This window comes from Halichoeres trimaculatus, unplaced genomic scaffold, assembly GCF_033239565.1.
Source record: "Halichoeres trimaculatus isolate MK-OKI-2021-1 unplaced genomic scaffold, fHalTri1.1 fHalTri1_scaffold_7, whole genome shotgun sequence".
Taxonomy (NCBI): Eukaryota; Metazoa; Chordata; class Actinopteri; order Labriformes; family Labridae; genus Halichoeres; species Halichoeres trimaculatus.
In genome coordinates, this window is record NW_027437185.1 from 12836180 (window position 1) to 12858498 (window position 22319).

General features: G+C 42.6%; 3 protein-coding genes across 3 annotated transcripts in view; 2 read left to right on the forward strand and 1 right to left on the reverse strand.

Annotated features, from left to right (window-relative positions):
* The first annotated feature begins 1485 nt into the window (after positions 1-1485).
* agtr2 (angiotensin II receptor, type 2) lies at positions 1486-4365 on the forward strand. The gene is made up of 2 exons (XM_074674440.1): positions 1486-1636; positions 2135-4365. The coding sequence occupies exon 2, from the start codon at positions 2201-2203 to the stop codon at positions 3452-3454; it is 1254 nt and encodes a 417-aa protein (XP_074530541.1). The 5' UTR covers positions 1486-1636; positions 2135-2200; the 3' UTR covers positions 3455-4365.
* Positions 4366-7812: 3447 nt separating this feature from the next.
* Positions 7813-10687, forward strand: LOC141793944 (SH2 domain-containing protein 1A-like). The gene is made up of 3 exons (XM_074674833.1): positions 7813-8177; positions 8509-8572; positions 10103-10687. Exons 1-3 carry the CDS (start codon positions 8041-8043, stop codon positions 10361-10363), a joined length of 462 nt encoding a protein of 153 aa, XP_074530934.1. The 5' UTR covers positions 7813-8040; the 3' UTR covers positions 10364-10687.
* Positions 10688-12306: 1619 nt separating this feature from the next.
* Positions 12307-22319, reverse strand: part of tenm1 (teneurin transmembrane protein 1) — a 206940-nt gene continuing 196927 nt past the window's right edge. Inside the window, exons 34-38 of the mRNA XM_074674832.1 lie at positions 21224-21435; positions 20568-20869; positions 16781-17487; positions 15828-15970; positions 12307-13377 (exon numbers count right to left, since the gene is read on the reverse strand). Of these exons, the coding sequence (XP_074530933.1) occupies positions 12622-13377; positions 15828-15970; positions 16781-17487; positions 20568-20869; positions 21224-21435 (2120 nt within the window). The 3' untranslated portion in view covers positions 12307-12621. The remainder of the gene's footprint in view (positions 13378-15827; positions 15971-16780; positions 17488-20567; positions 20870-21223; positions 21436-22319) is intronic.

Below are 22319 nucleotides of genomic sequence, written 5' to 3' on the forward strand. Positions count from 1 at the left end.
GCAGGGTATCGTAACTGGTGGGGATGGCTTATCTGACTTTGTAATCAATTTAAGTGTTCAAAATTAATCCTAAGCTAGTGCTGTCGGAGTATGATTAATTTAAGATAGATAGATAGATAGATAGATAGATAGATAGATAGATAGATAGATAGATAGATAGATAGATAGATAGATAGTAACTGTCATCATGTGATGAGCTAGACGTGGGTTTGTTTTTCCTCTTTTGACTTTATTTGAACTGGCTAACATGATACCATAAATTTCAGTTTTTAGTTGCCATGTGATGACTCATCCTTGGCTTCACTGGGTATGTGTGAGAACAACTGTGCATACCAGCAGCATGCCAGTGCGAGAGCGCTGCATGAAGTTTCCAACTTGGAAAGCATAACTGCCATTTTTTATGGCTTTGAGACACAGCGCATACCCAGTTTGTCATATCCAACACCAACAACGAGGGAGCTCTTCACACACGGCCTACAGAAGCCGCTGCTGTCTTGTAATCATCTGTCATCCTCACCGTCAGCTTTCCCACGGCCATTAGAACATGCCACAAACTGATAGATACTCAGAGGAGCACAGAGCACACACATACATCTGGACACACATGTAAACACAGACGAGCTCATTGCATCAATGCATGCATGCCACGATGAGATTAAGTACAGACAGTTGCACAAGTATTGAAGCATAAATGCACAGGCACACACACAGGGGGAGAGCATGCTCACACTGTTGATCAAAGGAGCTGTGATGTAATCAGTCTCAGGGCTTTGTGCGCATCCCTCATTAACTTTCACCAGAGACTTTAATGAAAAATCACTGGAGGGAATCTCCGCTTTCTCTCCATTTCTCACTCCTCCTTCCCTCCATCTCTCCTCTTCATCTCCTTGTTCACTCCCTGCAGTATCTGCTCATCCTCCTCCTCATCCATCTTCCACACTGTGCCTCCCCTCCGCTCCCTCTGCCTCAGTGGCAGGCTTGACTTCCGCTGAGACAGAGTAAATATTTCCCATGGCTTATCTGACCGCTGGCAGGACGAACATGACACAAAGTATGGAGTCCTGCTAATTAACACACAGATGCCTCAGATGCTTGGGTCAGAGGCCCAGATGAGGACAGTCAGGACTTTATACGTAACACCTGAAACACAGGAGTATCATGTTCATTGTAGACAGGTATGACACATGGCTGCATTTAACAGTCACTGGAAGCACAACTATTCCTCTGACACACATCTTAACTTAATTTTCCAAGGCATTTTCTGGTTGAGCGAATATTTGGAAAGAAGGATAAATGAAATGAAAAACAGAGAAAGCATCTCCTCTGTCTCTGGCTCTAGTCCAGGTACAGTCCAGCCCCTTGGTTCTAGTGAAGGTGTGACGTGTGAGTTACTTCCCTGTTGTGCAATCACCAAGAGGCTCTTGGGGGCTATAAGACTCCCAACCTCATCTGGTTTCTCAGAGTCTCCAGCCTGTCTTTCCTACACACAGACGCAGAGGCATGTTATGGTCCGGGGTACTCAGCTCAGCTGTGTAGTCTCTTAGAGGGGTCGAGGAGCAACTGTCAAGACATGGACTTTAGCCAAAATACACATTAAAAACAGCTTGACTTTGGACTGAGTGCACAACCTCTGAAGGTAAAATTAAATCTTTTAATAGAAAAAAATCTTTCATTTTGATTTAATAATGACTCTGTTCCATATTTTCCTTCAAAACTACAGCTTGTCTGCTTTAACTCCTGTCTGTTGTTTGCTATTAAAAACGTATTCCCTATGCGCACTGAACCATGACGCAATTAAGAGCAGTGCCATTGACTTTTAAGACTCATATCAAGCATCACAACTCAAATAAGGTTGACACTTCTTTATTTCTAGCATGAATTTTTCAAAAACTTATTACATTCATTAATGCAAAATAGATTTTTGGGAGGAATCCATTAAGCAGCCAGATTGTTTTGCTCCCTTCACATGTATATCATCACTGTCACACCTCAAGAATGGTGTAATGTATTTTTGCTGTGATTAGTTATCGGGAGGTACAGCTAATAAACTCTGACGCCAGCTGACGCTGTAGGAAAACTGTTTTTGTCCGTAAAAGGCAACTGAATTTGACATGTTCTTCTGTTTTATTTTCAGCTGACCTTGGATAACTCAAAGGAGGGAAATCATATTGTGCGACTCAACAGAATATCCATTTTCATAATGGCAATCCCGAGTGACCTCCCTCCTCTCAACACCACCTCCTCACCCTATTCAACAACAAACACCTATGGGAACACCTCCTCAGCTAATTCTACTCTCGACTGCCAGAGCTGGCCAGATGTGCCCATGAACACAATCATTCCTGCTATTTACAGTGTTATCTGTGTGCTGGGAATTACAGCAAACGCTCTGGCTGTGTGTGTGCTGGGCCATGCCAGCGCTTCAAGGAGAACTGTAGCAAACACATTCATGCTGAACCTTTGTGTCTCTGACCTGCTGTTCCTGCTGTCCCTCCCACTGTGGGCTGTTTACTACGCTAACGGCTACTACTGGCCCTTTGGTTTGGTTGCCTGCAAAGTCTGTGGCTTTCTCCTCCCCCTCAACCTGTACGCATCGATCTTCTTCATCACAAGCATGAGCGTGGATCGCTACCTGGCCATAGTGCATCCACTTCGTTCGCAGAGTGCACGAGACCCCAAACGTGCCCGACTAACATGTATACTTGTGTGGGTACTGGCATTCGCTTGCTCAGCTCCCCACTTGTTTCTGAGACAACTGCATCCTATATCTGAGACTGTGGAATACTGTGCAATAGCTCCATCTCGTTCTGTAGATCTAACCCTGACCAGTTTGAAGATCATTCTGGCCTTCCTGCTGCCACTACTTGTCATCTCTTGTTGCTACTGCTCCATTGGTAGACATTTGTTGGCTGACACAGGACTGGTAAGAATGCGGAACCCGTCACATGCCCCGAACATGCCCTCTTTTAAATCCCAGGAAAGCTGCAGTAAGCCAGAGAGACCTCCAACCCCTTGTGTGAGCCCCAGCTCCAGCGGAAGCAGACCTCAGGAGGGCAGGGGGCTGGAGAGGGTGTTATGGACAGTAGCCTCTGTAGTCCTTGCCTTCTTCCTCTGCTGGTTCCCCTTCCACTGCGTGACATTCTTACGCATCCTGGTCCACGAGGGTCTGCTGAAAGGCTGCTGGGTAGATTGGACCATGAAAAACATGATTCCTCTCACACTCTCATTGGGCTTCTCCAATTCTGCTATCAACCCTGTACTCTACTGTTTCATCGGAAACCACTTCCGGGGACGTCTGGGAGGCCTGTGCAAAGGTCTTTGTGCATGTTTGAAGACCCGTGGAGAGGATCAGAGCCAGAAGAGAGGCTCCTTTAGCACCAGGCTGAGCTCCTTCTCCAGAAAACTCAGTGATCTGAAAGATCTGGCTGTTGTGGAGCCCTCTGGTCCTGCTTAGTAAGGCTAAAAGGGGAGACTTTCTCTTTTCATTTACTGGCTTCACACCCTGAGAAGTGATGCCAACACCAGGGGACTGCTAAACTCCAATTAGCATGGATGTGTGAGACAGAACTGTTACTATAAGTGACACAGTCTAAGTTTCTGTGGAGCTGAGTCCTGTTGCTCTGATGGAAAATGTAACCATAGACAAGGATCTGTGGAAAAAAATGTTTGAAGTCTTGAGGCTAGTTAGTCAAAATGTGTTTCAAACAAACAATGAATTAAGTAGTTTTAGTCTTGCAGAAAGCAGCTGTCATCATACAAAAACTGCTAACGTCCTCTTTATTACCTGCTTTGCACCAGACAACAGTTAGCAACTAGCTTGTGAACAAAATGTAGCACAAAGCCACATATCTCCTGCAGGTTTTGTTCATTTCTCAGCCCATAATCTGTTTTCATGTAACACTAATCACGTAAAGTTAGTTAAGAGAGAAAGAAAAAAAAGCATTTAAAGCTTTGGAGACTACAGGGCTGAGATTTCAGCTAAGCTAGTTTGGTAATACTTTAGCAGGGTGAGCTTAGCACTTCTGTTTTCTGTCTTCATCAGTGCTGTTGATTAAAGCTGAAGCTCCTGGAGGGCTGGTGAGCATAAATGTTGGGGCTTAGAGTGACCAGATGTGATTTTCATAAAACAGTGAAGAGGTAAGAAAGAGAGACAGAAAAAAGATTGATCTTACCAGTCAGCTTTTATCTGAGTTTTAGCGACTGAGCTCTGCTTTAACCAGAATGTATATATAGCTGTAATGATATACATTGTTTTCATAATTTATACTGTAAATACGTGTCAGTGTCATAATCTACTTTTGCTTGTAATGACCTGCATTTTTGGCAGGCCAAAAATAAATATGATAATATACAGTGCTTATTATATGGACCACCACCCTGTCTTTCCACCACGGCCCTGAATTAACAGTACAAGGGGGTGGAGCGTTGTTTCAAAAACACACATTGATATGTGAAACAATGGTAATCGTATAGAGCACATTATGTAATCAAAAACATTGTCCAGCATAAAATGTTTATTTTTTCTGTGTAAGGAAACTTACGGCCCACCCAGTATAAAGTTGACCACTAAAATGTTTCTGTGACAGTTAATCCACCGGGATCTGCAAGCTCTTTAACCAGAATGATGTATTTAATGCAAAAATATAATTATTACTGTTTTCCATGAGTTCTCAGATTTTTTTTTTTTTAACAAAAATGCAAAAAAAAAAAAAAAAAAAAAAAAAAGGTAAAGCACACAATTATTTTTTTAATCAACAACTACAGTCATTTACTTGTGTATTTTCCTAAATGAAAAAAAAAATGTTTGAAGAGTTGTTTGTTATTTTTGATATATTTCTGACTTCTCAGAGAGTCCGAGTTTTTCTGCTCAAATATGGGAAAAAAAAACAAACAAACCATAAAATCAATTTGAAACTTCACACTCCTGCTCAAAACAGTGGAGGGAAGGAAAATATCTTAAAAACACAAACAGTCAGAGTTAAAGCACTTCATGATGATGGGTGGTTTTTCTTTTTAATGACAGGTGGTCTAAGAAATTAGTTAAACACTGTATCTGTAATGTATTTTATTAACCACTTTAAACAGCATTACTTTGAGTCTTCTTCCTGGGACCAATACATCATGTGTGTAATCATTTCTCATGTAACATTTGTATGTTATCACGATATATCGAGACAGTTGAGCAAAATAAATACAACTGTGTGTGTTTTTAACGCATAATAAAGCTATATGTCTAAAAATGCTTTTTAATTCTCTTGACTTATTTCTATTGTTCTTTGATGGAGACTATTGAAGAACATGTATTTGTTGTTGTTAACTTTTTCTTACAAACAGATGAATTTTATGTTTCTGAATCTGTTTAGGCTTTTTATTTTCTTTCCCAAATCTTCCCCTCAACCAGCTGTTACTGTGGGCTCTCACCACCTGGGAATGAGGATTCTGGTTTTGCTGACGGTCTGGCAGATGGACATTCAGTTGCCTCGCTCTTTCCCTCTCCCAGGATGCCTGTCATGAATTCCTTACATATCAATGGAAGATATCTTAATCTCATACTAATGTCCTTATGATGCATTCCAGTCCAGCTGGTTGTGCTGGTTGAGGGAGCTGCTGGCTAATCAATGGCTGTTTGTGTCTGTCCAGTATAGATTCATGCATTCTGCATCGACCCTGGCCTGTCTCTGTGAGCTGAGGGAAGATGATGGAAGCTATATGAGTTTTTTTTTTTTTTTTTTTTTACACAGGTGAAGGCCACGGATTTCTTTTCTACATGAAGGTTGAGGAGAGTTCTTCATGCATTAATAGTTGTGTTTTAGCTTTCTTGGATTTCTACATCTTTACTCTTAATGTTCTGGAGGATAACACAGCAACTAAAAAGAAAGAATCTCAACTAAAAGCCATCCAGATTGAACCTCCAGCCACTTGCTGCAGATCGATCCTCGTTAATCTTTCAAATATCTCCACTGGATGGTGCTAAAGTGCTGCCGAAGCAGTGAGTAGGATGCCACTGGCTGCTTTTCCAGACAGAGCCCCAGAGTCCCAGCGCTCATGATCTTTGTGAGCCGGGGGAAACATTTCCCTGACACAGACTGATGACTCATGTAGGCTACACTTCTGAATGTATAAAAACACAAATCCTCCACAAATGCTGCGTTAAAGAAAGCTACTGGCACAAAACACACACACACACAACATGGTGTTGGTGAGCCTGTCTGAAGGGTCTTTTGCAGCAGCACAAGAACTGTCTGTGAAAAAAGAAACACACTACATTTTTGTCATCAAAGTTGATGTGCTTTTAACAACAGAAGCTGTGCTATCAGCCATGTGTAAAATCTGAATGGCATGTTGCTGCTGCACACCTTTAATATTTTAATAACCACATCCTAATTTGACACAACAGAACTTTACAACTGACAGGACAGATTGCAGGATGGGTATGTTGCTGCTCCTCACTATCATTACACACACACACACAGACACACACACACAAATATACACAGCTTCATTAGCTGATTCCTCACTGTTCTACAGAGCAGGTGTGACAGTCCTTGACACACGTTCAGCAGCAGACAGACCAGTGACATGTGACTATGAACATGTGCTGCGCAGTGTGGAGGAGAGGGAGGGATAAGGAGAAATCTTTTACAGAGCAAGAAACTAACTTTTTGCCATTCTTTTTTTTAACACAACATTAAAAATTTATCATTTTTATTCAATTAATATTCACATTGTCTTCCTTAAATGTGTTTTATTTTAAATCAAAGCACAGGAATAAGACACATTGCTGATGTTTCAGAAAATAATACCAGCTGTAAAAAAACATTTCTGATATACCAGTTACATAGGGAAGTATTGTACTTTGCTACTTCAAATCCTTTGCATTTTGACAGCTTAAATATAGTGTGGTGGTATAATATAGGATTATATATTAAATGTGTCTAAATTGATATAAAGCATGATGTATTGTTCATAATGATCCTGTCCCTGCATCATGACCCCTGATTTAAAAGGTAAAGTTTAACATAATTTAATGATTAATCTCATTTCCAGTTCCACTAAAACTTATTGTATGCTTCATTTAAATATAAGATGGTGAATTATATGTGTAAAATAATTCTTTTTTTTTTTCAAATCAAAGAAAAGATAGGGTTTCGATTTTTTACATGAACCTTTTTAAGGGTAAACAGAGAAGCTAATATAGCTTAATGATCTTTGTTATAATTTTATAACAACAAATTGATCAATTCCCTGCAGAATGAAATATAAATTTTCAAATTTGAGTTGTACTGATACATCTTGTGTGGTGTTACTTCAGTAGGATCTGTGTGGAGCTCTGTAGCTTGCAAAAGTATTTAACATTCAGGCACTAATTTGCTGTCGATACAAGGATCTGAATACTTCTTCCCCAGCAGATTAATTGCACGATAAACTGCACACTAGGGCTCATGGAAACTGTGGTTGAAACAGACAGCGTAAGCAAACTTGAGCTAATCAGAAAAAAAAAGGAAGGCCTCCAGGTAACTGAGCTGGAAAAAAGTCAGATGAGCTGAAAATACGTATTTCTGTGTAAAAACAGTGATATTGCTTTCGTATTTTCTCTCCTGTGTGTTCTGTTGTTGTGGAACGGTTCAGTTAGAAACTTTGAAGTTATTTCCTGTCAAAAAAAAATACAATCATTTCCTGAGAGAAACACAAACCCACATTGTGTATATGGGTGTGTGTGTGTGTGCCTTTTCACATGTGTGTATCTTCAAGACAAAGAGGAAGGCCATAAAGGTTAGAGTTGAGACAGAGCTGCTTTCAGTGTGTGGAAAATCAGAACGCTGCCTTACCAAAGCTCAGACTCCCTGACAAACATCTGAAACAGCAAGAGGCAGATATCAGAGGAGGCAGGACAGCTACCTCACCCAGGTTCCCAGCGTAGAGCGTACACAGAGCAGACCTAAAGGCTTGCCTGGAGTGAAAAAGTTGAAGTCAAGGTTAAGAGAAAGACGGGGAGAAAGGAGGGTTGACACTCGGGAGCAGATCTGGAGAAGAGCTGTGATGGAAAAACTGAGCGTCTACCACGGACCCATTGGTAGAGAAGAAGGGGAGCGGAGGCTGGCCCAGGACGGGAGAAATGGATGCTACCTAGTCCGTAACAGTGACTCCATGGAGGGTGTCTACTGCCTGTGTGTGCTGTGAGTAGAAATACAGATTGTTCATCATCCCTTTGTCCTCTTCAGGCCATTACTGAGACCTCCATGAGCACATCAACACATAACCATATTTTCTGCTATTACAGAGATTATTGATCCCCTCACATTTAAGAAAATAAAAGCAGAGGCATAAACAAAGTGTGTGTTAGCTGAAACCAAAAAATGGGGTGGCCTTTTATTTAGTGTGAAATGTGAGTCCCAGAGGAGCAACAAAGGCAACGGCTGAGGCAAATACTTATTTCATTAAACTGAAAGATGATCTCAGGGTCAAAGTCATTTCTGTGTGTGTGTGTGTGTGTGTGTGTGTGTGCAGGAGTGACGGATACGTCTACACATACAGACTTCACAAGGACAGTACAGGGACCTGGACCGCAGAGGTGACGCATTTTCTTTTATTCTTTGCTCTGATCCTGTGCTGACTCCCTCCCTCTCAGCTGGAGACTTTACACATCCAGCAGAATCTATCTCACTTTTATTGAGGATTATTAAATCTGGAGGTTGTTTGGGCGCTGGCGTAATTCAGTCAACCCAGGATTTAAGTCAAACATTTTATTTTATTCATTTTTTTTTTCAGTACAGAAGGGGTGCATTTCATTTTCTTATTTTTTTTTAACACTAACACTCTGCGTATCCCTCTGAAACCTGACTTAAATTTAAGACACCACTGCATCAGCAAACACTCCAGAGATAGAAAATGTAGAATTGCATTTGACAGCGTCTCTGATGGGATATGTAATTGAGCAGTGAGGGTTGGCGAGATGTGGTTGTGTAGAAACATCTGAAGGCTTTGTCTTTCTCTGTGTGACAACTAAGCAAGATGTTGCTGTAACTACATTTCACCCCGGCTCATTTTTACTGACAGCATCAAGAGAACAGATAGCACAAAGCCTTGGATTACACGCATTTCACTACAAGCTCAATAACAGTTTACATTATTCATGTGCAGAATCAATCACTTTAATGAAATATTCCAGGGAACAGAGGTAACACTTGTGGCCGGAGACAGAAACAACCAAAGTGCTTTGCTGTGGAAAGTGCTCTCTGTGTTTGATTAAATGATTTTAAACTGCATTCAAGGAGCAAGTTTACCACGCTCTCCTGCTGCATGATTGATTGCACAGGGTGAAAACTGCTTTCTAAAGCCCTTACTGAGCAAAATTATAGCACTTTAAAATATTTAATCCTCATAGTTTAGAAATATCACATGTTAATCTGACAGCTGTGAGCGAAAAGGAAAATTGATTTAAAATAAAAAAGATTGCTAAACTCACTGGAAGTTCATCGGCAAACTTGAATTTCACTTAAGCCTCGTGTGCAGCAGAGGATGAATTCTGATTGACTTGTTTTATTTTGATTTAAACAGCAGGTGCTTTCTGAAAGTGAATTATTTCAGTTTTATTCACTCACAGTAGCGATAATGGGACACTTAGCATTTGCGGCTTCACACATCAATCCTAAAATAAATGCTTTTTGTTGTGTTGTTTATTAAAAAAAAGCCCAGGGGAGCAGATGCTTTTAGCGGTAAATGGAACCAGATTTCTTCTATTTTAGCTTTTAAACCCCTCGAGTCCATGCTCCACTCTTCTTGAGTAGTTTTACAGCAATTACAGATTGACTTTCTTTTGCATCATCTTATTTATCTTTGTGTTCTTCTTTCTCAAACACGGGCTCAGCGTGGATCAGTGGACTGGATGCATGAAAAAAAAACCTGACATGGTTCCCAGCCCATGCCTTTGCACAATGAGTTTCTCTGAACTGTTGGTGTGTCTGATGTCTTTTATCAGGTGCATCTGTGTGAGCTCACTTCAAGCCAGCCCTGTCCTGTCCCTCTCATTTCCCTGCAGGGCTTCATCTGAAGGCAGAGATGGAAAAGCTGAATTTATTTTGCCGTCTTTCTCCTGTTTCAGACCACTCCTGGTGTGCAGAAGCGATATTTCCGGCAAGTCAAGAACTTGATAGCAACTTTCCAGAAGGCCGGACAAGGGATTGCCTCGCCTCTGCTCTACCCTGTCACCGCTCAGAGACGGGCACAAACACACAGAGGCTCAGACGCCGGTAATAGCCTGTCACCGACACACAGCAGCCCTGACTCTTACCTCCAGCAGCATGCTGCTGCTCAGGGACAGAAAAACAGGAACAAGAAGGAGGTGCAGCAGGCTGTCGGTTAGGGGCAAACCCTAAGCTCTCCATTGACCTAATTATAAACAAAAATGTCGTCCTTGTGTGGTTCCTGCTGTTGCATTTTTCACGCCGTGTGTGGAGTAAATGTCATTTCTTTCCAATTAAGCAGCTTCTGTTTGTTGAATCAAAGACATTTAAAGTTCTAGTGCTGCCTCAGATCTCTTTCCAGTGCCTCTTTCTTTTTTTTTCTGCACATGCAGCACAGAAAGTGCCTCACAACTTCCAGAGATTTGATGTAAAATATTCAGCTGCTGAAACATTCATATCCATTACTGTTTTTGTTCGTTGACAGCAAATATTGTGCTCTGTTTTCTTAATGCAATTTGGTTATGTGAATGGCAAAGAAAATAAATGACATTGGTCGAAATAAACTCTTTTAAATGAGGTCACACATACACAGTGGAGTCTCCATCTGACACATGATGTGGAACAAAAATTCAATTTGACATATTGAAGCAGTGATTTCCACAGAGGGAGGAGGAGGGGGGGGGGGTCTGTCATTCATCTGACTGACATTACTGGCTCTTCATGCAAAATATGGGAAAGAGAGGAAAGAGAGGGAAGAGGAAAAAGGAGGAGAGAGGAAGAGAGGGGATCCATTCAGCCCAGACAATTCTTCAGTGCAGCCGTCTCCTAGCAACCAGACCCTCCATCTCTTCAGCACTGAGATGAGGTTGGACAGTATCTCGCGGAGCATATGGTTTAGAAGAGAAGGTGCATCGCGGCCGATCAGCACAGTGCTCGTCGGGAACGTATATCACCTGCTGGCAGTCAGAACATATGCATTGTGCGGCTCTGTCATCCACAGCCCAGGAGAGAAACACAAACAATTAATGGTGGGCAGATGGTGGAGTGACGACGGGAGGGAGGCAAGTTGGGGAAAGGCAGACGGACGGGGAGGTGGATTAGTGGTAGCTAGATTAAAAAAAAAAGAAAAACAAACAAACTTCTTTGCTTTCTTTTCAAACTTTTTTTTTAGGGGGAGGAGGAAGGAGGCTTGGAAGTGGTTCACATGCAGTCTGATTGGCATTTCCTAATGAGAGGAGACAAGCTGTAGAGAACGGCACAGCCAACTCCAGGTCCTGCCCCTTCTGCACTCACCACCCACTCGCTGAGCCTCAGCTGTCACATTTCTTTTTCCCTTCTCCGTGCCTTTTTTTTTTTCCTTCTTCTTTTTGCCTCTCTTTCTTCTTCTTCTTCTTCTTTTTTTTTCTCTTCTGACAGACTCAGGTTCCTCATGCATATCTCAGTTTGAGCCATAATGATGGGTGATAATGACAGCACAGATTTGAAAGTTACAAACTCCCAGAAACAAGAACAAAGAGCGCACAACAAATGTGTGGAGAGAAGGCGCAGCGACAGAGAGCAGACAGAGGGAGAAATAACAAGCCGCCATGTGTATGAAATACCATCGAGCAGTTTGTAATTCACACATAATAACTTTAATCAGCATTGTAACCCAATAAAGTCAGATTTTTCAGCGAGAATATTTACTATAGCCATGTATAATTCTTTGCAAAAATGTAACTGTTTTTCTATTGATTAACAATACTGACACTTACTTATGAACAACAGAATTTCCAGTTGAGCACTTTTTTCAGTGTGAAAGCACTGGCTATGTACATTCTTGATTTCAGTTTACACACTCATACAAACTACTGTTGGAGCACACCAGAGGAGGAATACCAGGAGAGGTTTCCTTCTCTAAAGGGGAGTGTCAGAGTCGACAAGGCCTCTCTTACACAATATGTAAACGATAGTATATCCGAGGTAAACCATGTAGGAACTCAAATGGCCACCGCAGAGCTCTTGATTTGAGTCATGAAGAGGATCATTCACTGGTAATCCTAATGTCTTCATCTCTACAGGTCTGTGAATTAGAACAGAGTCTAAAATGATTAACAGTGTTGAAACAGCAAATGACAGACGGTCGGAGAGTCAGTCCGTCGGTCGGGGAGTCAGTCCGTCAGTCCTAGGCCGGTCGGATACAAAAAGCAAAGCCACAGCCAAACCACACTGCTTGTGCCACTGTTAGAAATCGGAGAAACTGGACGATAATAATAAAATACCATCATTTTGTCACAATTAAAGGCATTTGGAGATCATTTTTTCCCCAATCTCTCCTCTTGTTCTTCTTCTGTCGTCATCTTCTTTTTTTCATACAGTATAGAAACAGTAGAACAAATCAGAGTAGAGTAGAAACAGGCAGTCTTTGGTGGGGTGGGGGGCTGCTCGCGTGTCTCTGTTACCTGCCCCCCACCTCGCTCAGTGTCATAAAGTGGATGTTGGAGGGGCAGTCGGACAGCTCCGGCTGCTGCTCTGTAGGCAAGGAGTAGTAGCCGTCGTAACCCTGAATCAGTCCTCCGGTCAGCAGCTGCTGCTTCTCGGCCTCGCTCCACACCCGGCTCCCCGCATCCCCTAACTCCACTCTCTTCCTCTCTTTCTCCCACGCCCCCTCCACTGCTCTCTTCCTCGCCTCCTCCTTCACTCGCGCCCTCTCCTCCTCCTCGCTCCCGCCGTAGCGCACACACAGACACAGCGCTCCCTGCTGAAGGGTGATATCAGCAAATCGTCGAGTCCTGCCGTTTACCAGTGCGCTCATCTGAGACACGCTCACGTTCACCCCGCTCTCCAGGATGCGTCCCCCGACTCCTAACCCCAGGGCGAGGTCTTCCTCAATGGGCCGGGACTGAAGGAAGTGATGGGTGTCGCAGCCCTGCACGGTGAAGCTCAGCCCGCTCAGATGGACAGCACCATTTAAGATGGCTGCCACGCGGCGGCTGTCCTCGCTGGCTACGCCGATGACTTCAGCGCTGACACGGCCATGGGAGACAGCAAAGCGGATGCTGGGGCCCAGAAGGGAGGGTCGGGAGCCGAAGGGGGGAGGGCGCATGGGTCTGTGACAGGTAGAGCCCACAGGCTCGGAGACCAGAGGTAACCTCTCCAGGGAGATGAAACTCCTCAGCTGTCTCCGCAGTTCACACTGGATCCCCAAGACCACCTGGGAGGAAGACACAGGTTATAAAAAACAACACTATTCACATACTGGGCTTATCACTGTATTACTGTTAGACAGGACCAGCTTACGGGAAAGGCACGGTGCCCCTTCCTCTTTGATAATAAATCAGAAATGACACATCCCTTCTTTCGTCTTTTAAATACTCTGTAACACTTGTGGTTTTCTTCCCACGACAAGTCAAAATGTGTGGTGTGAAAAAGGCTGAACCTGGTGGAGTGTTACCAAAATGACAGTTTGATACTGCTATTACTTCGTGCTTCAACTGCCATGTCTTTAAATATGAGTCAGGGGGAAATCAGGGCATTTAATTGGGTTGGTCATTATCTTTGCAGCTGTACTCTGTATGACTTAGTGAGCCAAAAAACAGCCCAAATTATTAAATTCACTTCATTTTTACTAATCATTTGAGGACTCATAATAAAGCCTGACTCACACTGCAGGAGTTTGAAACATCTTAAAAGATTCAAAAATCAGGTTGCATCCACACATCAGGAGGGTTTTCACATCCATCTCCTACAGCTATATCTACATCTAATACAAGATCTGAAAATTATGACCAACACACACCAAAGGATTTCATCAAGATTATCTGACCAGACCGAGGGATTCAGCACGCGATCCAACGTCATTTCATGAGGAAACAAAAGAATGGAGACAAGCATGGTGCTGCGGGCTGTGGCCATTATTTACAGAAAAAGAAAAGAAGACTAAATGAATCTGGATGAAGAAGTGGTTGGAGAGAGGTGGACAACACTGTGTCTCTGATAACTTCTAATCATTTCCTGTCCCTAGTAGGTGGCGCTCTCTGATTGGCTGTTGTCATCTTGGTGAAAATGAGTGGCGTGATCATCACAATAAATATAAAACATGTTTAAAAATTACAGAGGTGGCTCTGATGAGTCTGTAATAGGGCTGAACAATTAATCGCATTTAAACCAACATCGCAATGTAACAGAATGCAATTTTCAAATCGCAAAGGCTGCAATTTAAAAAAAAAAGTTTCTAAATGGTTGAGCCAAAACTATTCTTGTTTATAGGTCTTCACTTTAGTTTGTGCTTTGTTACTGATGAGAGATCAGTGAGATTTTTATACGTTAAACATTTATGTTTACTCAGTGTTTCATTTATATAAAAAAAGTGTATTTCATATGTTTACATATTTCAGTGGTTGAGTCAGAGATTTAGTCTTATTTACATCACTGCACTTTATTTAGTGTGGGATTCATTTAATTTTTTATATTATTGTTTATACCAGGCCTGTTCTGCAGGGCTATGTTTCTGTCTTAGATTGTAGGTAATTAATAATAATTAAAATACACGTTTACAAGGCTTGAAGTCAATATTCTACTGTGATTGTAATAGTTAAACAAAGATATTTTATTTGAATCAATTCATGCATCAATTCATCTCATTTCATCATAACATGCAGGCCTGGCCTACAGAAAAGAAATGTTCATATATTAACAGTTTCCTTTGTTGTGTTGGTTATACTACAGAATGATTTATTGCTTGTGTTTAGTGAATAATGCACAAGATCGCCCCAAAAATCGCATGTTAAATCGCAATATTGATCCAAAAAAATTGCAATTAGATTATTTTCCGAAATGGTTCAGCCCTAGTCTGTAAGCAGGCCGTAGGACTCAAGGTTGATCCTTCACCCACTCACACTAAAAGATAATCTGGGTTAAATGTCAGGGCTGACCTTGGTCCTGGATCGGACTCCTCCATGGATGGCTGAATTGGGATCAAGTCGGCCCTAAAATCCTGTAATGTGAGCCAGGCTTAAATCAATCTTATTCAGTTGAATAACCATTTTCAGGGGGACTGATTGCCAAAGTGTTTACATCATGGCAGCACTGACAAACTATTCCAACAATTTTAAAATTTAAAACTCAACTAAAATCTCAAAACCTAATTTCAATAGAAAAATATATTTTTTTAACAATTGTATTTTTCACAATATATTTCGGTTATTAATAATTATTTTTAATGTCTCAAGTTAATAATGACAGCATTTAAAAATATATATTTATATATATTTTAACTTTGTTTCTGTGCACTAAAAGGCTTCTTAAAAGTTTTAAGCGAGCTCAGAAACTGTAGCTCAATGTATTTTGCCCTAATGGCAACCAAACCATGAACTCAAGGGTAAGTGGATTTTAAAAACAAAAGCTTATCTCTAGCCCCCGGTTATGTGTGGTTGGGAACATTTAGTCTGTTTTGCCCCTAAGCTTAAATAACGCACAACAATGAATTAAATGAAATTTAAAAAATAAGAGAAGGGAAACCAACTGAGTAGAGGAAAAAAACCATATTTCTTTAAAAATATAATTCCATGAGGAGAGGGACAAACAAATAACTAACACAGTTGCACACAGAGCTGAAACTGCTGTGGTGCAGCTCGCCGTGGTTGTTGGTGGTGAACAGCTCACCTTACTGGAGTCCCAGTTCTGAGTCTTGGTTTGGGTCTTCATCAGTTCGTATGTTTGCTCCATTCTGCCAACGTCAGGCTTTGGGAAGCCAGGGACGACATTATGAAGCTGGAAGCCAAAGAGCTGCAGCCAGCTACCGATGTCTGAACACAGGCACGTAGAAATGTTGATACACACACACACACACACACACACACACACACACACACACACACACACACACACACACACACACACACACACACACACACACACACACACACACACACACACACACACACACACACACACACAAACAAAAAAACACACACAGGCATATGGAAGAAGAGAAAATTGCACAGGAGGAGAGAGTTAGAATAAGCTGGATATACTGCGAGGCGAACAAAAAGTCATAGGGCCAGAGTAACAACACCTTGTTCAGGAAATCACACAATATATGAAGATAGCACGTGGTAGGGATGGCTCGGTGGTGTTTCCCTGACAAACAAATTCATTCTGTAATAAACAACCTTGCTGCAGGCCTACGTGACAGGCCAAATGAACGTTCCATTAACTAGAAGGACATGTGCCCCCACCAACATCCCATATTCATTCTCTTATTCCATCTCGCTCCCTCGCTCCAGTCTCTATTTTGCCTCTCGGGAAAACAGTGTGTTCTTGACAGACAGAGGGAACAAAACACAACCGTCTGTGTTAAAAAACAAGCTGATCTGAGGCCTGGCTGTCCTTTCTGTTGCCAGAACATTCTGTCTGTCACATCTTCTGTCTCTGCCACACAGCTCACCTGTGGTTAGCTGTGAGCCCCGCTCGCATATGTTTTCTACTTGGAGTTGTGTGGGAGTAGGTGTTGCTGAGTGAAATTTCTGCCTGCAGCATCTTGTGAGAGAGAGTTAGTGACTGATTCAGTGTGGAGCTGTGAAGTGAATCAAAACCTGAGCACATGTGAAGCTCACCTGTGGTAAACTTTGTCACCTCCTCCACCTTGCCAACTGGACAGTTATTCTTGAAAGCGTACAGGTTAAACGGCTTGGGCTCTTTGCTCAGCTCTCCCCACAGCTCGTGATTGGGTGAAGTCCATCGACCAGCCAGTGTGTCATAATCCCGTCTGCCTAAATGCACCAGCCGTGTGAGAGGATCGTACAAGCCTCCGTGGAAGCCGATGACAAGCTGGAAGTCGGGGTTGGTGTCCTGGTACACCTCTCCATAAGGGGTGTAGAGGATCTCTTTGACCAGCCGCCCTTTACTAGAGAAGACAGCTCTTGGACTCCCCACGCTGTCGCAGGCGACATAATACTCCTCCCCGCTGCTGAGCTCCATGGCGATGAGGTGGCCCTGCAGGTCGTAGTACAGCGATGTGATCAGATTGCTGCTGTGGTTGTACAAATGGCTGACCCTGGTGGGATGTGACAGGTCAGCGTAAAAGAACTGCAGCTGCTCGCCCTTGCTGTTCTTGGTGGCTACACGCCGACCAAGCCCGTCGTAGCGATACCACATGGTGTGCTCGGTCACTCGATTGAAGACGCGCGTTAGCAGGCCGTTGGAATTGTAGTCGAACAGATCATTTGCTCGCTGGTGGAGGAAGCCATCATCGTCCACGCTGTACTGCAGCTCTCCGAGGTGTGTGATGCGGTCTCTCTGGTCGTAGCGCAGCGGCGTCAGCCTGGAATATAAACCAAACAAAAAAGCAAATACTGCAGAAAAATTAAACAAGTTTTTCCAACTTTAGTCAGTCAACAAAAGATGAGAGTCAGAGAGAATGTAAGCAGCTCTTTAAGGCTCAGCCATAACTTCAAATGCAATAAACGCCTCATGTTTACAGTCTCCTCCAACATTTAGTCATCAGCACTGAACAGAAAGTGAATGTGAGACTCATCAGATTCAGTCTCTGTTGATTTTGAACCAAATTACAAACTGATTCAACAAACCTAACAACAACACAATGAGTCAGAAGTGCATAAGTGGTAAACCCTCCTTTAGAGGGTCCTAAAGCTGTGTTTCACATTCAGATTAATCAGTCAACATTTTAGTTTAAAGACAACCTCGAACAAGAAAAGTCAGAGATCGCTATTCTGCAGAACTAATCAACTGGGCCCATATTCACAACGCATCCTAAGGCTAAAAGTAGCTCTTGGTGACGCCATTTTTAGAATAATCTGAGAATTCCTTGGATTCTAAGATTTTTTTCCAGAATATTCGCAAAGCGTCTTAACCATAGACTGTATATAGAGTGTACAGCGTTGTTCCACCATTAACCATTGTAAGGTTTTGAAGCCAAAGTATCCCCGCCACAGGTCTAGCCACTGGTAGTAGTTGTGCAGCCAGAGTCTGCGCAGTAGGGACTATGAGAGAGAATCTAAGTGGAGCTGGGTGACAAAAATAATTATTATTTTCTTTTGAGAGTCTAATCTCTTCTTGGCTCTCCCTCCAAACATGTTTTACGATCCCTGACAAAAACAAACAACACAACTGACCAGCTGTCAATCATCGTTCAAAGTGATGTAAAACCTCGTTTTTAGCCTCTAATAATTAATGAAAAAAAAACTTTTCAGAGAAAATAGGACCTGAAAACAAGGCAGCCAAATGATGTCTTTAAATCACCACAACAATTGGACATGAGAAACATTTCTATGAGGTGTATCAATCTTTTAAAAGTTTGACCACAGCCCATCTTGAATGACTGGAGAGATGAATTTTTTGACCTATACTGCAGCCAGCCACCAGGGGGAGCAGTTTTTGTGGTGACCTCACTTTGAGCTGAGCAAGATGACGTCCAATTCTTTTTACAGTCTATGGTCTTAAGGTTTAAGAGAACTTCCAAGGTGACAAACTGTTAGAAGGACTTTTAAGATGCTGATGCTGGTGTCAGACTTTCTTAACATGCTAAACACAGTTTCTGCCACCTGAGACAGCTGTTAGCTGCTGATCCACCCCCTACACAGACCAGTAAATGAGCAGATGAAATATATATAACATTCTTAGGATTATTGATATCAAAGGAACCAATGTCGTAAGTGGTAGCTCACAACACTATGAGAACGACTTCACTTCATGCTGTCTTCAGCTCTTGCTTAGGATAGCAGCACAGCGCACCCCTACACTCGTGCACTTTGTGCGCACAAGGAGAGGAACAATGATTATTGATTTGTTGGGCAATAAGTTGGCCTAAGTCTAAATCATACTGGGACCCAGTTTCCCTCTCGATACTGTTTTATTCTTGAGCTGAGCCAACAGCAGGCACAGTTCAGTTCTTTTTTTAACCATGCCATTCGTTGTTTTGGTCGTTCTGCCAAATTATACTGTTTTTTAAAAAGAGGCCATCAATCACAGGAAGCACTGACAGCTGAGTCTGCGTCCACTATTAAAACCAAACACATTGAGTAGTAACATGAGCAGCATGGACAGTAAACAGAACAATAAGCAAATCAATATGATCGGCATGTGGATAAGGTCGTTCAAACATTTTGAAGCTGTGTCACAATTAATATAATTTTGCTGAGTTTTATCATCACGATGTAAAATTAATATCACTATTACACATTTCTGAATACAGTCTGAGTTATGTGATTTATTGATATTACTGTACATTCATTGTTAGGAGCATGGGGTGCTGTTTTCCCTTGTTTTTTTCCTTTTTTGTACCAACCAATCACAGCTTTTAGCAGACTGTGTCATACCTAGGAATGGGGTCAACCACACCTCCTCAGTAAAATAAAAGTTTCTGTCTCCTCCTTGCTCTCAGAAGCTTCCTGAATTACTCTTAAAGTGATACTCCGGGATGGAACAAGTTGGGTCTTATCACAAGGTTTAGGGCAGAAATTACCCCTACAGCAGTGTTTTTGTGCAGCAGAAGCCCAGGGCGCTCGCACCAAACACCCCCTCCCTGCTCCTCTGCCGGTTTCCTCTGCGCCAACCGGGGCCATTTTTAACTTGACCAAAAACAGAAATAAACGGACTCCCACCGAAAAAATCTGATATCGATCTGCATTCACGCTTTATGTAGAGAATTTTCAGCGCGTTACTTTCACACAAAAACACCGCTAAATAAGGCTCTAGTTCTCATCGTGTCTCTTCGTCCTGTCAGACTACCTGCGTTTTTTTTATATCTGGCACGCCGCGTGCGCAGACTGATACACTAAGCGGCGAGCACCTCCTAGTCAGCTGTGGCACTGCAGTGGAGGTAGCGCCGTTTTACGACACAATGAGAACAAGAGCCTTATTTAGTGGTGTTTTTGTGTGAAAGTAACGCGCTGAAAATTCTCTATATGAACCGTGAATGCAGACCAATATCAGATTTTTTTGGCGGGAGTACGTTTATTTGTGTTTTTGGTCAAGTTAAAAATGGCCCCATCTGAGTGCAGAGGAAACCGGCAGAGGAGCAGGGAGGGGGTGTTTGGTGTGAGTGCTCTGGGCTTCTGCTGCACAAAAACACTGCTGTAGGGGTAATTTCTGCCCTAAACCTTGTGATAGGACCCAACTTGTTCCATCCCGGAGTATCACTTTAAGCTCAGACTCCTCGATAGGAATTTTTAAACTAAGTTAGGAGCTCACTGAAAGGACTTTGAGAAGCTTCGCGAATACGGGCCCTGGGGATCATTACTGTCTTTATGAAATGAAACTGCAATCCATCAGATGATAACAGTCTAGTAAAAAGTTGACTAAGAAATGCTCCAAAATGTATCATAACATCTCTTCAGTTATTTTGAGACCATAAAAATCTGCCTCATGTGGATTTGGACTGACCGTGCACTGGTCCCGTGGCTGAGCAGGTTGATGTTCCCGTTGAGGTCATAGCTGTAGCGCCACTGAGGTCGCTCATTGACTGAAGCACTCTGCAGCTGGCTATCTGCGTCATACTCGTATGTGTAGCGTGTAACGTTACTGTCCACGCCCACCCTGATGTCACAGGTGGTTGTGCGCCCTGCAGAGTCATACTGTATCGTCATCCAGTAGGCGATGGATTTAAGGATTTCATACTGGACTTCCACCACCTGGCCATAGGAGTTAAACACCTTGGTGTGCTTCATCAGATGAGTGGTGATGACCTAAACAGCAGTAGGAGTCAGAGGTCAGGCAAAGAGTATTCATTTAACTCTACAGATATGTTATTACTGTAATTAGAAATCAGCTGCAAGTTTGTGAATGAAATACACTTGGGTGAAGATATTTACTAGTTTAATTCATGATCTCTGCTCCCTGACAAAGAAACAACAGTTTTTAGTTGGTAAACTTTTTGATAGACATTGCTCTTTAGCATTCTAGCCACAATGCTAACTGGCTAGTAGCAACCTTCATTTGTTATCTGAAAGCTTCACTGGTCATTGATAAAATACTTTTCCAACAATTCAAGGAAGAGGAAGTTGTATGTTGTTATTTTCTTGACGCCGTGTTCTGCCCACCTGGTTGAGGTCGTAGAAAATGACGCTGAATTTGCCAAACTGCTCCACCCTTCCTGACACATCAACGTAGCGGTACAGGTCGATGGGCAGAGGGGTCTCATTGATGACTGCCTGCATGCTCGTCACTCTGAAGTTGTTGTAGCTGTAGTCGAACCTGGCATTGACCAAGCCCTCTTCGCTGAAGCGGAAGATCTGCCGACTCGTCAGGGGACCTGTGCAAAGGAGGAGTACACAGACTTGAAGTTTCCAGGAACATGCACCTGCATTTGCATGAGCTGTACACACACCACGATGCATCCGCACGGCCCTCACAGTTTGCAACCATGCTACCCCTGCAAGTCAGCTTAATTAATTCAAATTAAGGACTAATTCAACATCATTAACACGGGCACACGCAGTGCAATCCATTCAATCCGAACTATCTCCTCTATGGCATTTCCAGTGGTGACCTTTAATATGGAGAGATAATGAAATCTAAAGACAATAGCCATGATGGGCCAATGTGCTCCTTAATGTCAGAACATCAACTTTAACAACACTATTCATCACCTCTGCTGCTAGCAACTACAGCCTGTCCTCCATTTGGAAAAAGGCCTGCTAATGAAACACCATTATGGCGCTATTCGAGATGACTCTGATTGCAGTTAAAATGACTAAGTGTCGGGCTTTGGAGACTACAGAGAGCTGGATCGGCATTACATCTTCTATTTTTATTTTCTGTGGAATGTTGATTCTAAACCTGCGCTAATGGGGAAATGGCAGAGGCACTGAGAGCGATGTGAAGGCTTTTCTACAGCCCAAGGGAACCCGCAGTCTGTTTGTCTCGCTTCTCTAGCTGTCACTTCCCCAAGCTGTCATCTTTCCCTCTCCTTTTCTCTTCCTTTTCCTCCCTCACCTGCCTCTTTTTTATCCCTGTCTTTTCCTTTTTGTCCCTACTCTTCCTTGTCTTCTCTCAAGGGACAATTACCAGTATCTCTCCTCTCTCCTAGTCTCCGTTTGTACTGCTGAAATGAGATCAGTTAAAGGAAGGTGAGAGTCTATCCACTGTGAGGGCAAAGCGATAAACACACACGCACACACACATCGCTGAGCCTCA